Source organism: Photinus pyralis, unplaced genomic scaffold, assembly GCF_008802855.1.
Source record: "Photinus pyralis isolate 1611_PpyrPB1 unplaced genomic scaffold, Ppyr1.3 Ppyr1.4_LG8, whole genome shotgun sequence".
Taxonomy (NCBI): Eukaryota; Metazoa; Arthropoda; class Insecta; order Coleoptera; family Lampyridae; genus Photinus; species Photinus pyralis.
In genome coordinates, this window is record NW_022170819.1 from 16,137,921 (window position 1) to 16,148,208 (window position 10,288).

General features: G+C 38.0%; 4 protein-coding genes and 1 long non-coding RNA gene across 5 annotated transcripts in view; 4 read left to right on the forward strand and 1 right to left on the reverse strand.

Annotated features, from left to right (window-relative positions):
• Positions 1-1,363, forward strand: part of LOC116179420 — a 7,755-nt gene extending 6,392 nt beyond the window's left edge. Inside the window, exon 7 of the mRNA XM_031499213.1 lies at positions 1,357-1,363. Within this exon, the coding sequence (XP_031355073.1) occupies positions 1,357-1,363 (7 nt within the window). The remainder of the gene's footprint in view (positions 1-1,356) is intronic.
• A 25-nt stretch (positions 1,364-1,388) lies between these two features.
• Positions 1,389-2,701, forward strand: LOC116178890. The gene is made up of 2 exons (XR_004146908.1): positions 1,389-1,628; positions 2,033-2,701. It is a non-coding gene; the product is annotated as an uncharacterized LOC116178890 (long non-coding RNA).
• Positions 2,702-3,293: 592 nt separating this feature from the next.
• LOC116178748 (protein lin-37 homolog) lies at positions 3,294-4,336 on the forward strand. Its single transcript, XM_031498331.1, has 5 exons — positions 3,294-3,558; positions 3,606-3,776; positions 3,824-3,992; positions 4,037-4,185; positions 4,259-4,336. Exons 1-5 carry the CDS (start codon positions 3,371-3,373, stop codon positions 4,281-4,283), a joined length of 702 nt encoding a protein of 233 aa, XP_031354191.1. The 5' UTR covers positions 3,294-3,370; the 3' UTR covers positions 4,284-4,336.
• Positions 4,337-4,679: 343 nt separating this feature from the next.
• LOC116179421 (diphthine methyltransferase-like) lies at positions 4,680-5,808 on the reverse strand. Its single transcript, XM_031499214.1, has 3 exons — positions 5,232-5,808; positions 5,052-5,187; positions 4,680-5,004 (listed from the first exon to the last, which is right to left on the reverse strand). Exons 1-3 carry the CDS (start codon positions 5,764-5,766, stop codon positions 4,680-4,682), a joined length of 996 nt encoding a protein of 331 aa, XP_031355074.1. The 5' UTR covers positions 5,767-5,808.
• A 2,186-nt stretch (positions 5,809-7,994) lies between these two features.
• LOC116178688 (cyclin-dependent kinase 2-associated protein 1-like) lies at positions 7,995-8,589 on the forward strand. Its single transcript, XM_031498262.1, has one exon. It carries the CDS (start codon positions 8,021-8,023, stop codon positions 8,291-8,293), a length of 273 nt encoding a protein of 90 aa, XP_031354122.1. The 5' UTR covers positions 7,995-8,020; the 3' UTR covers positions 8,294-8,589.
• The last annotated feature ends 1,699 nt before the right edge of the window (positions 8,590-10,288 follow it).

Genomic DNA, 10,288 nt, shown 5'->3' on the forward strand with positions numbered 1-10,288 from the left:
CTCAGATCGACCCGAAAAAAAATTGTCTTATAGAATGTGGCCTGTAGAATCCATAATTTCAAACAGTTCCAAGATTGGGCTACTAGTTCAAAAGTTACAGCCCTTTGAATTTTCTTTCGAAATTGGTTTCTAGTCCCATAACTTTTGATTGAGAAGTCTGATCGAAAAAGTACTAATTGTTTTGGATCCTACGCACCAAAATTAATAAGAAAAAGTGTTTTCCCGAGAAATTTTGGTGCAGTCGATTTTTGGTAAAAAAGGAAGGTTATACACTGCCTTTTTTGAGCTCCGAAAAAAAAATTGTCTCAGATCGACCCGGAAAAAATTTTTTTTATAGAATGTGGCCTGTAGAATCCATAATTTCAAACAGTTCCAAGATTGGGCTACTAGTTCAAAAGTTACAGCCCTTTGAATTTTCTTTCGAAATTGGTTTCTAGTCCCATAACTTTTGATTGAGAAGTCTGATCGAAAAAGTACGAATTGTTTTGGATTCTACGCACCAAAATTAATAAGAAAAAGTGTTTTCCCGGGAAATTTTGGTGCAGTCGTTTTTTGGTAAAAAAGGAAGGTTATATACACTGCCTTTTTTTGATCCCCGAAAAAAAAATTGTCTCAGATCGACCCGGAAAAACATTTTCTTATAGAATGTGGCCTGTAGAATCCATAATTTCAAACAGTTCCAAGATTGGGCTTCTAGTTCAAAAGTTACAGCCCTTTGAATTTTCTTACGAAATTGGTTTCTAGTCCATAACTTTTGATTGAGAAGTCCGATCGAAAAAGTACGAATTGTTCTAGATTCTACGCACCAAAATTAATAAGAAAAAGTGTTTTCCCGAGAAATTTTGGTGCAGTAAATTTTTGGTAAAAAAGGAAGGTTATATTCTGCCTTTTTTTGAGCCCCGAAAAAAAAATTGTCTCAGATCGACCCGGAAAAAAAATTTCCTTATAGAATGCGGCCTGTAGAATCCATAATTTCAAACAGTTCCAAAATGGGCTACTAGTTCATTCAAATGAAACCTGCTATATTTTTTTAAACTTTCAAATGTGGAAAAAAATTCTACATCGATCAATTATTAAATTCCCTATACCTATCTGTGACCGTTATATGCATAATTTGCTTAGGAAGAGTCATATAAGTACAGGACCCTAAAGAAAAGCTGCCGATGGTCAAAAATTTTGAAAAATCTTGAATAAGTTGGAATCTTTTGACGCTGGGTATAGGGAATGTGGGTTCAAATGACGTAGATTTTCATGTAGATTTCGAAAATATAATAAAATATTTAAAATAAGAAAGTTGCTATCCACATCCGGTAAAACCGGAAGTGAAACGATCATAATAATACTTTCTTTCGATAGATCATGAAAAACTATGTTGGTGTGCAAATTTTCAGATTTAAATTATTAATGAAAGTCTGCTAACTTTTAGGTAACGGTTTGCGTGAAACAGCCTGTGGGATGACAGGTAATTTCAGGACATACTCGTAAGCTATCAATGGGCAAAAACTTTATGCGATGCAAAAACAGAATTCCAAAATACATCATTATCGTTGACACACAGACGGACGAACACACACATTTTATATTGTGGCAACACATAAAAAACTCTTCAACGCATGCGCCCTTTCGTGGTAAGAATTTTGAAATTTGTTTTTCAAAATCGAATAGGGTATACCCTCGGATATACCTGAAAACCTATTCAAAGACATGCCATTCAACTTTGTAACTCTTATGGTTGCTGAGAAAGAATTAAAGAAGAAATCCAAATTTCACCACTTCTTTAGGAGTGGCTCCCAAACGAAACACGTTGCAGCCCCGATTTATTTGGAAAAAGTGCTTGTCTTGATCCCCTCTATCACCCAATTTTTTTTACATACGGTCATGTAACACCCTGTATATCGACCAAATAAAAAAGAAATATATTTTATACTATTTTTTTATAGTACATAATTATGACACAAACGGCGCCTCATACGTTTAAGTCCGTTACACCTTATAAAGAAAGTTGTATATTTCATTGCATTTTTATTTTCAGCTATGTACATGGACGGCCAAGTGATAGCGAGAAAAGCGAGAGGTCTCCTACACCAATTTAGACAACTTAGAGAAATTCCGTGCACGCTGTCAGGCCTTTGCATGCGATGCGGCCCAGGCATATGGGACAGTTCGCATAGTCCAAGGGTATACTGCACCGGACACGAAAATGGATACTGTCCGAACATTAATTAATCAAATCGCACGCATGTACAAAGAGCATTTGTTCGCCCGAAAAAGTATTATTTTTAAACAATTTAGCCTAGATGAATAAATAAATATAAGCTATATTGTTGATGTTAAAAGAACTATTATCTATCAGCTCATGACCATATCATTATTCACTTGATGGATTGGTGACATGCTGGGTTTGTGATTTGTCATTCGGACGCGGTGCGAGTTTTTGACAATAAGATGCTTGGTGTCTTCATTTCTCAGTGTTTTTGCAGTATGCGTTCACTTAATACCTATTAGCATGCATGCAGTTTTCCAATCACTATTTACAGTTATAGTGCAGACTCAGAGTGTTGCTATGTGAGAGTTCCATCATATTGTACCTACATGTAAAATATCATATCTCTGTACACAGTTTGTTTTATATTTATTACTAAATTATATATTGTAAATGATATTAGCTATTAAATAAATATATTCATCACATACACTTTAATACCTTCGTATATATTTTTTTTTTAATTTCATTTGGCATTGAAACTATAGATATAGGACACGTGGAGAGTCTGGATATTTTTTTCTTTACACTTCTTGGTCCCACTCATAGCCAGAACCAGTTTTTGATTCCATATATGAACCGTAACTTCCTATAGGAAAGCCCACTGGCTACATTAGGTACTGTTGGACCGAAAAGGGCAATGTATGGAATTTGGACCCTGACGTTGTGACAGTTTGATATTATGTCAATTTAAATCGTTTTACAATTTTACAGAAGTTTTGTGCCTAGAAATAAATATAAATACTGGTTAAATAAATCAGGATTTTGCGTAAATTTGGACATAGTCCCGAAGTAAAAATCAGTTGAAATGACGTCATTCGAAAAAATATCCGTGTACGTCAAAACATGCATAATATTATTAACTAACTATCAACTTTCATCTCACACTTTTTTCAATCTAACGAATGGTTAAGGCTGTAACTCGCTGATTCCATACTTTTCCACCACTCCGTATATTTCTTGTGTCAAATCACAACACCCTATATTTTTTATGTTGGTATAATTGTGCATGTTAAAGTCACTAGATATAGTGACTTTAGTACATGTTTGTTTTGAACGCACCCTACCGTTAATCGTCCATTTTTTGAATTGTTTATTTCTTAAAATATGACGAAAAATCATAAAATGTCCTCGTTTTCTCCTGTAAAGGTTGAGGTGAAAGAAGAAAACCTCGTAGGTCATGATTATCTAATTGCCAAAGGCCGTTTAAAAGGAGTGCTACGCCAATTAACAGAACAGAGCGACTCCGATTCCGATTCCGTAGATGAAGCTGTCCATTACTCACCCCGAAAGACGTAAGAGGTACCTCATTCTCACCACTTTCCACGGAAAAGGTTTTCAGGGAATCACGCAAACGAAAAATCGCAGCACCGGTTCCGGTTCATCACACTTACGTGATGAAACTCTTCGATCGTAGCGTAGATCTGGCTCGGTTCGAAGAAGATACGCCATTGTACCCAATATGCCGCGCCTGGATGGCCAACTTACCGCGAAACCCCCAAGTGATCGTCAAGTACGTCTTGTACACTGGCCTACATTTTCACCTACTCTCTATTTTAGGAGGCGGCTATCCTCCCCCGAACCAGACAGTAACACTTGGAGCAATAACTTTACCGAAATAAATCGATTGCCACGCCCCTCCGAGGGATTTCGTACACGAATACCTTCACCGTTACCAGCTCAATTAGGCCGTAGCAAAGACGACGTCGATAAGATTAACTTTAATTATGTAAGGCTTCAAACCGCTTTGAAACGCAATTAACAAGTTTTCAGGAGGATAAATCGCCACTGTCTCGCGATATACTTATTCCCACGCACCTACGAAGATGGCGAAGCGTAAAAAAGAAGTGGATAAGTACGGCGCAAAAGAACGAAAGTCGTTATGAAAAAAGCATGCAAATACTCCAAACTATTTATAATAAGTAAGTTTTTTTTTTGTTTCGTTGATTGTTAATGTACGTTGTATTTTTTTATTTATTATGTGTGTTGTTTTAGAGCTCAAGAGACAATGGATTATTAGAAAGTTTTAGTTTTATTGCCGTGTTGAATGAATAAATGATTACCTTTCTTTAATGCGTTTTGTTTAATTTAATAATCGGCCACTGTAGAACAGGTGCTCATATCTCGTGTGGTGACTGAAAACAGACTAGTCGTGTTACAGTGACTATAAAGACAGTGTCGATAACAGGGTATCTCGTTTTTGATTGGTCGTTGGTTCCGGTCGCCATATTGGAGCTAAATTCCAAACTGGCCAATAGAAAGTTGTCGCCACTGTCCTTATAAAGTCACTGTAGCCGCTGTATGTGATGCAATTGTTTTTGAGCTACATTTTTAGCCACAAAACCACTGAGGCATGGTTGGTTTATATTATGGTTATGGGTTGACTGACTGTTTCAAAAGAGCTCCCACATATTATTCATAAATTTTCCTCTTTATTTTCTTTAGGTAACTTTGAAATACATAACAAGGAATCATAGAAAGAGCAAGTACCGATAATTCTGTCATCACCCCCTAAGTGACACCAATCTACTCCATACACCATGCTTTCGTGTTCATAGAAACTACAAACAATGTCCAAACCGTCTCCAAGGACGTGTGCTCCGCCTAACATACACGCACTAAGCAGAGACTTTGAATTAAACGGATCCCACTTTAATCGCCAGACTGGCCCTGGCATCTTAGTCAAACATTCCTCTACTTTCATATTGCGCACATCCCAAAGTCGCACATTTTCATCATAACTGAAAAGTGAAAGTTTTTAAACCTTCCACCTTCATTTCGAAAATACCTGCCAGTCGCTATTTGGAACTCTTTATTGATGTTCGAGTGCACACTTGTTACCCCAGCTTGATGAACTCTGTTCTTGTTCACCGGTGCCGTGCCAATGCGTGTATCAAAAGTTAATAACAAAGCATCGTCTCCTCCTGAACTCACAATTAATATTAATCCGCTCTCAAAAGATAGTCACCTGTATAAAACACAGCCGTGTTCCACGAGTAAAATGCTGCAATCCACGCTTCAAAGTCGTGCGCTTTAGCTGTATTTTGCAAAACCAAGTTGTTTTCGCAAAGCTCCAACTTATGCCAATTACCCTTCGAATCGCTACAGATCATTTCATGCTCTTTCGTCCAATCTACCGACAAAATCAGTGCTTCGCACGGTACAGTGCACGTAGTAATTAACATTAAACGCTCATTCTCAAATTTATAAACTTCAATTGCACTTGCTGCATTAACTACAGTCAAAATTGGGCAGTGAAGGCACCATTTCTGATCGAGAACAGCGGAGGTATTCACTGTTTGGCATAGCTGTAATTCATTTGCCGGAGTAATCGAAAATAATAGTATTCGTCCGATCCGCTCTTGCGTTTCTGTAAGTTGATAGTTTGCGCAGACAAAGAAATGCTGGTACGGTTTATGCGGGCACCATTCAACTGAATCGGCGTTAAATTCAGTTTTATATTTATGCAATGTTATAATTTGTTTAGTTTTATCTTCGCTCATTGTTGCAAAATTATATTTATAGGTTAGCACAAAAAAAGTAAGGTTATGTTACAATTCCAAAGACCTACCGCTGGTGTACAGTAGAACTACCAAATAACAGTTGATCTACTATAACTTTTGTCTCCATGAGCTCTCATGAGCTAACTTCGTTACTTTAAATAGCAACACCTATTTTTTAATATATTTTTGGATTATACGTGAAATTTCAGTTCTTTGGTACCCACATATCGATATCTACCATTTAAGGTTTTTAAGTTATTTTGACTTTAAGAAATAAAATTGAAGGATGTAGACGGTACCTTGATAATTGGTTATCTGAAAACGTTTGTGGTTATGGTAACCCATTAGTACCAGAGCATAGAGAAAGAATGGGGCTTTCTTTTAGTGTACTTAAAAAAAAGTTAAGTTGCGTACGACTCCACCTATGAAGATCCAAATAAGAAACTTCAAAGACTAAAAACTCAGTTTTGTTAAAAGGAATTATCATTTTCTTACTATTGCATTAAATAGAGAATCGAAAATTAGCATATTTTGATATTACATGTTCGTATAGCTATCTTGATTGATTGTATTGTTACAATTTTTCAGAAATGTAAGGTGGTAGTATGATCAATACACATTATAGTAACTACTTAGATCATTTGAGGTTACATTTATAAAAGCAGGTTTTTGCAAATTTTTTCAAGAAAATACCATTAAGTACGAACTAGTAAAAAGATTCAACACAATGATGTTTAGAACCAGAACCGTTGTAAATATGAACAAGTACAGTATTTCCTATAGGTCTGGACCTTTGGAACCGAAAAAAAAATCGGAACCGCAATTATTTTAAGAACCGCTGGACCGCAATCGTTATAAATATTGTTTCGATAAAAGTATTAGAACCTGAACCGTTATTTTCAATAGATGACTCATGCACTTACCTATAAGAAGCAGCTAAAGCCTTTTCAAGTCATCTTTAGATAGTCCCGAGGATAAGGCTAATAATCGAAGCACAAGATTCGCGGGCACACACATACACGGCACTTTACCAGTTTAATTTATACTTTAATAGGTAACCGAAGAAAGAAAATTAACACAAAAATCAAAAACGCGGCACATGAAGTAGACCGACGCGTACTAATGTGCACGATGGCGGTGGTACAAACGTCAACCGTACAGAAACGTCAGAAACTACGACAGCACAGACCATCAACGGTACGACAGGTTAGGGTGCGTCATAACGTCACAAAAGATAAGTTCCCCTCTCGATCCGCACCTTCAAAACTACCAGGGTCGCGTCTAACCTTTTTCGGGCCCTAGACACACAAACAGTGTAGGGCCCCTTACCCCCCTGGTTTATACTTATATCTCTACTATAGAGAGTGTTATCTTGTGTGCACCATGCACCCACAATTATATTAATGATATTAAAGTATGTTTTATAATGTGTAAAGGTGCGTTTTCACGCTCATGCAATTTGCGCAAATTGATTTGTGCATGCCAATTTGTGCAAGTAAATTGATGCATGAAAACGAAAATTGTTTACTTGCACAAGCCAGAAAATTTGGCTTGAGTAAAATCTGGATGGTCAGATAATTTGCATGTGGTTGGTGCAAATGCATGAACGTGTAAACGACACAACAATTCGACACGTGCATAGAGAGTGAATAATAATAATAATAATTGTTGTTCCGACGTGCACGTGACTTTAATAGACTGTGTGGTTCGTTATTTTGTGTTTTGTTGGTGATAATGCCAAAGAAAGAAAAAGAGTTCATGGTACATTGGTTTATTGAGTTTTATAAATCCTTTCCTTGTCTCCTGCGATCTTCTTTTTTGCACTTTATGCAACTTAGCAGGCCCCCAATTTTAACGGGCCCTAGGCTCATGCCTACTGTGCCTAGGCGAAAACGCGGCACTGAAAACTACCCCTAATCACGGCAGCTACAAATCTTGTGATTTGTGACTGCAGCGAGTGATTAGGCTACCGTCTTGGCCCGCAAAAACCATAGATTACAATAGGTTTTCGTACAAAAAGTGTGCACTAGTTCAACAAACGAACAAACCGAAATTAAATATACACAACAAAAGTAAAGATGTCAAATCAGTTTATTTTAACTTTGTAATTAAAATGACGTATTAAATATTAATATTTATTTTCTTGTCCCACTTAAAAGCACTTACCTACTTATTCTTTCCAGTTTATTATTATATTTCGTAAGTAAAAGTTTTAGAACAGCAACATAGTTCATATGATCTTGTAGTGATCAACATGGAGACTGTAGACATACAAGCAGTAGAATCGAAATTGAGCGATGTGACTGTAACCGCAATTCCGATGGTACCGAAGTCCGGCCAAAACCAACAACCGGGCCAGTCGAAGTACGCGCAACTTTTGGGCGTGATCGAAGAAATGGGACGCGAGGTCAGACCTACTTATGCGGGCAGTCGAAGTTCTGCAGAGAGATTAAAACGAGGAATCGTTCACGCTAGGATTTTAGTTCGAGAATGCTTAATAGAAACGGAACGGAGTGCTCGACAGTAACTGTTAAAGCGAGTATTAAATAAATCGGGTTATTTTATAGTACAAAAGTGTGTTACGAAGAAACTTGTTAATTTAGTTTGCACTCTGAGCCTATTCGGATGAATGGGCTAAGTGTAGGTTTTAGTAAAATCAAAGTAAATATGTTAATGTTATAGTCTAATTACTCAGGTGTCTTACAAATACGGATCATATTTTTACAACTGTATAAAAGTATAAATTTTGTATAAATCTACTGTAGTATGTACCAAATCACTTAAAGGCAATTGTGATTAGATAATAAATGATAGTTTTTTAAATTATGGATTCATTTATTATTGTTCAACAAATGCAACTTATCGCATTAGAGCCCTTTTAGGAAGAATAGATTGTCAGGGGAGCTATCTATCTATTCACAGGGAGCAGTTAGGCACGCCAAACGCCCATCATTCCTATCCCCTTTCTTTCGGAACTAGCTTCAGAGCTCGTTCCCCCCAATAAAGCATAGGACCTTGTTTGTCACAGTGGCAGACCACATGCTCAGTAGTTTCATCTGCCTCACCACAGAACCCACACATGGGCTCTCCTACAAGCCCATTATTGTGGAGGTGATAATTGACCATCCAGTACCCTGTAAGGACACTGGTGATCTTTCTAATTTGACTTCTATTCAGTTTTAGAGGCTTAGAAGACCTAGATTTGCCAATTAAGGGCCCTGGACTGTCTGAATCCGGTTGGTTGTTGCCACTGAACCTGGAATTGAGTGGTCACCCAGTCGTTAACCTGGCCCCACAATGAAGGGAGCAAATTCCTAAAAGGTATGCTCGGGCCTGACGAAGACCCCATCACGAGTCTGCTCGTTCGCCCTTTCGTTGTCCCTCAGTGCGCTGGCATCCAAATCAAGCTTACCCAATTATAGACTCAGTTCAACCCTTGCTCCCTGTCTGGGAAAGTGACCGCTTATAACTCTTCGGTCTGACAACCCGGATCACAATATTCCTTTCTTGCGAGGAGGGGTCGGATCTTAGGGTTTCCTTCCAAATCCGCCCATCCCCAAGACTGCTTTGATCCTTCCACTCATCCCAATTGTTTAGCCGTGTGGAAGCCTTCCGAGCATAAGTATAAGCTGTGGAGGCAGAGGCTCAGTGTAATGGTTCTAGTCCCAAAAATCCCTCCATGGACCAAGTTTGCGGGGTTTTCATGGATCCATTGACTCCCAGACACTAGACAGGTGAGTATCTCTGAGCGTACCTTTTCCTGTAGGTTTCCCTCCGTATGGTAGGCCACCATACATAAATGCCCCATGCAGTATATTATTGACCCTATCAGTATCACTACAGTAGTGTAATAATATAGTCAAGGCTTCAAGCCCTATGTACAATATCAAAAGCCCTTCTACATGCCTATAGAATTATGTTATCAAACATCTCTAAACCTTCCCCATATAGTTTTATTCGTTGAAGTTTTTAAAGTTAAAAGCGACTATAGTTTCGGCGTACTGCCATCATCAGGCGATGTGAAAGTTAACAGGAAAACGGTAAATTACAAACGTTGAAGACGGATAAGACGAACATGTTGTTTTTTTTTTAATTATTAACTGGCCGAAGCCAAGTGAAAAACCTGAAGGGTGGTTAAAACGGAAAGGTTGTCCTAAGTTTCAAGACGAATTAATTATCAAGCCTTGTTAAGATAACCAACCGGGGGGATGATGGCAGTACGCCGAAACTATAGTCGCTGTTATTTTTAAAAACTTCAACGAATAAAACTATATGGGGAAGGTTTAGAGATTTTTGATAACATAATATATTTCAACCCCCATTTCGAGGAACGATGGATCCAACTCAAAAAAATGCCTATTGAAGCTGCAGAGTTGCCTCTTTCTGCTTTTCCCTCGATATGTGTTCCGTTTCCAGGTCAGGCGGGACTACCACACTACCCTTTTCAGATCCACTTGACGTCCTTGAAGAGTGAGCCGATCAAGGTCCGCCCCTCTCTGTGGACGACCTCTACTATCCGATG

Excerpts from the sequence above, each read along its gene's own strand:
- LOC116178688 (XM_031498262.1), top strand. The coding sequence starts at position 8,021 with ATGGAGACTGTAGACATACAAGCAGTAGAATCGAAATTGAGCGATGTG.
- LOC116179421 (XM_031499214.1), bottom strand. The coding sequence starts at position 5,766 with ATGAGCGAAGATAAAACTAAACAAATTATAACATTGCATAAATATAAA. Across the intron at positions 5,188-5,231 it reads CACGGCTGTGTTTTATACAG|GAGGAGACGATGCTTTGTTA; the intron begins GTGACTATCTTT and ends TTGTGAGTTCAG. Across the intron at positions 5,005-5,051 it reads TTCCAAATAGCGACTGGCAG|TTATGATGAAAATGTGCGAC; the intron begins GTATTTTCGAAA and ends TTCACTTTTCAG.
- LOC116178748 (XM_031498331.1), top strand. The coding sequence starts at position 3,371 with ATGACGAAAAATCATAAAATGTCCTCGTTTTCTCCTGTAAAGGTTGAG. Across the intron at positions 3,559-3,605 it reads CATTACTCACCCCGAAAGAC|GGAATCACGCAAACGAAAAA; the intron begins GTAAGAGGTACC and ends AAAGGTTTTCAG. Across the intron at positions 4,186-4,258 it reads CTCCAAACTATTTATAATAA|AGCTCAAGAGACAATGGATT; the intron begins GTAAGTTTTTTT and ends GTGTTGTTTTAG.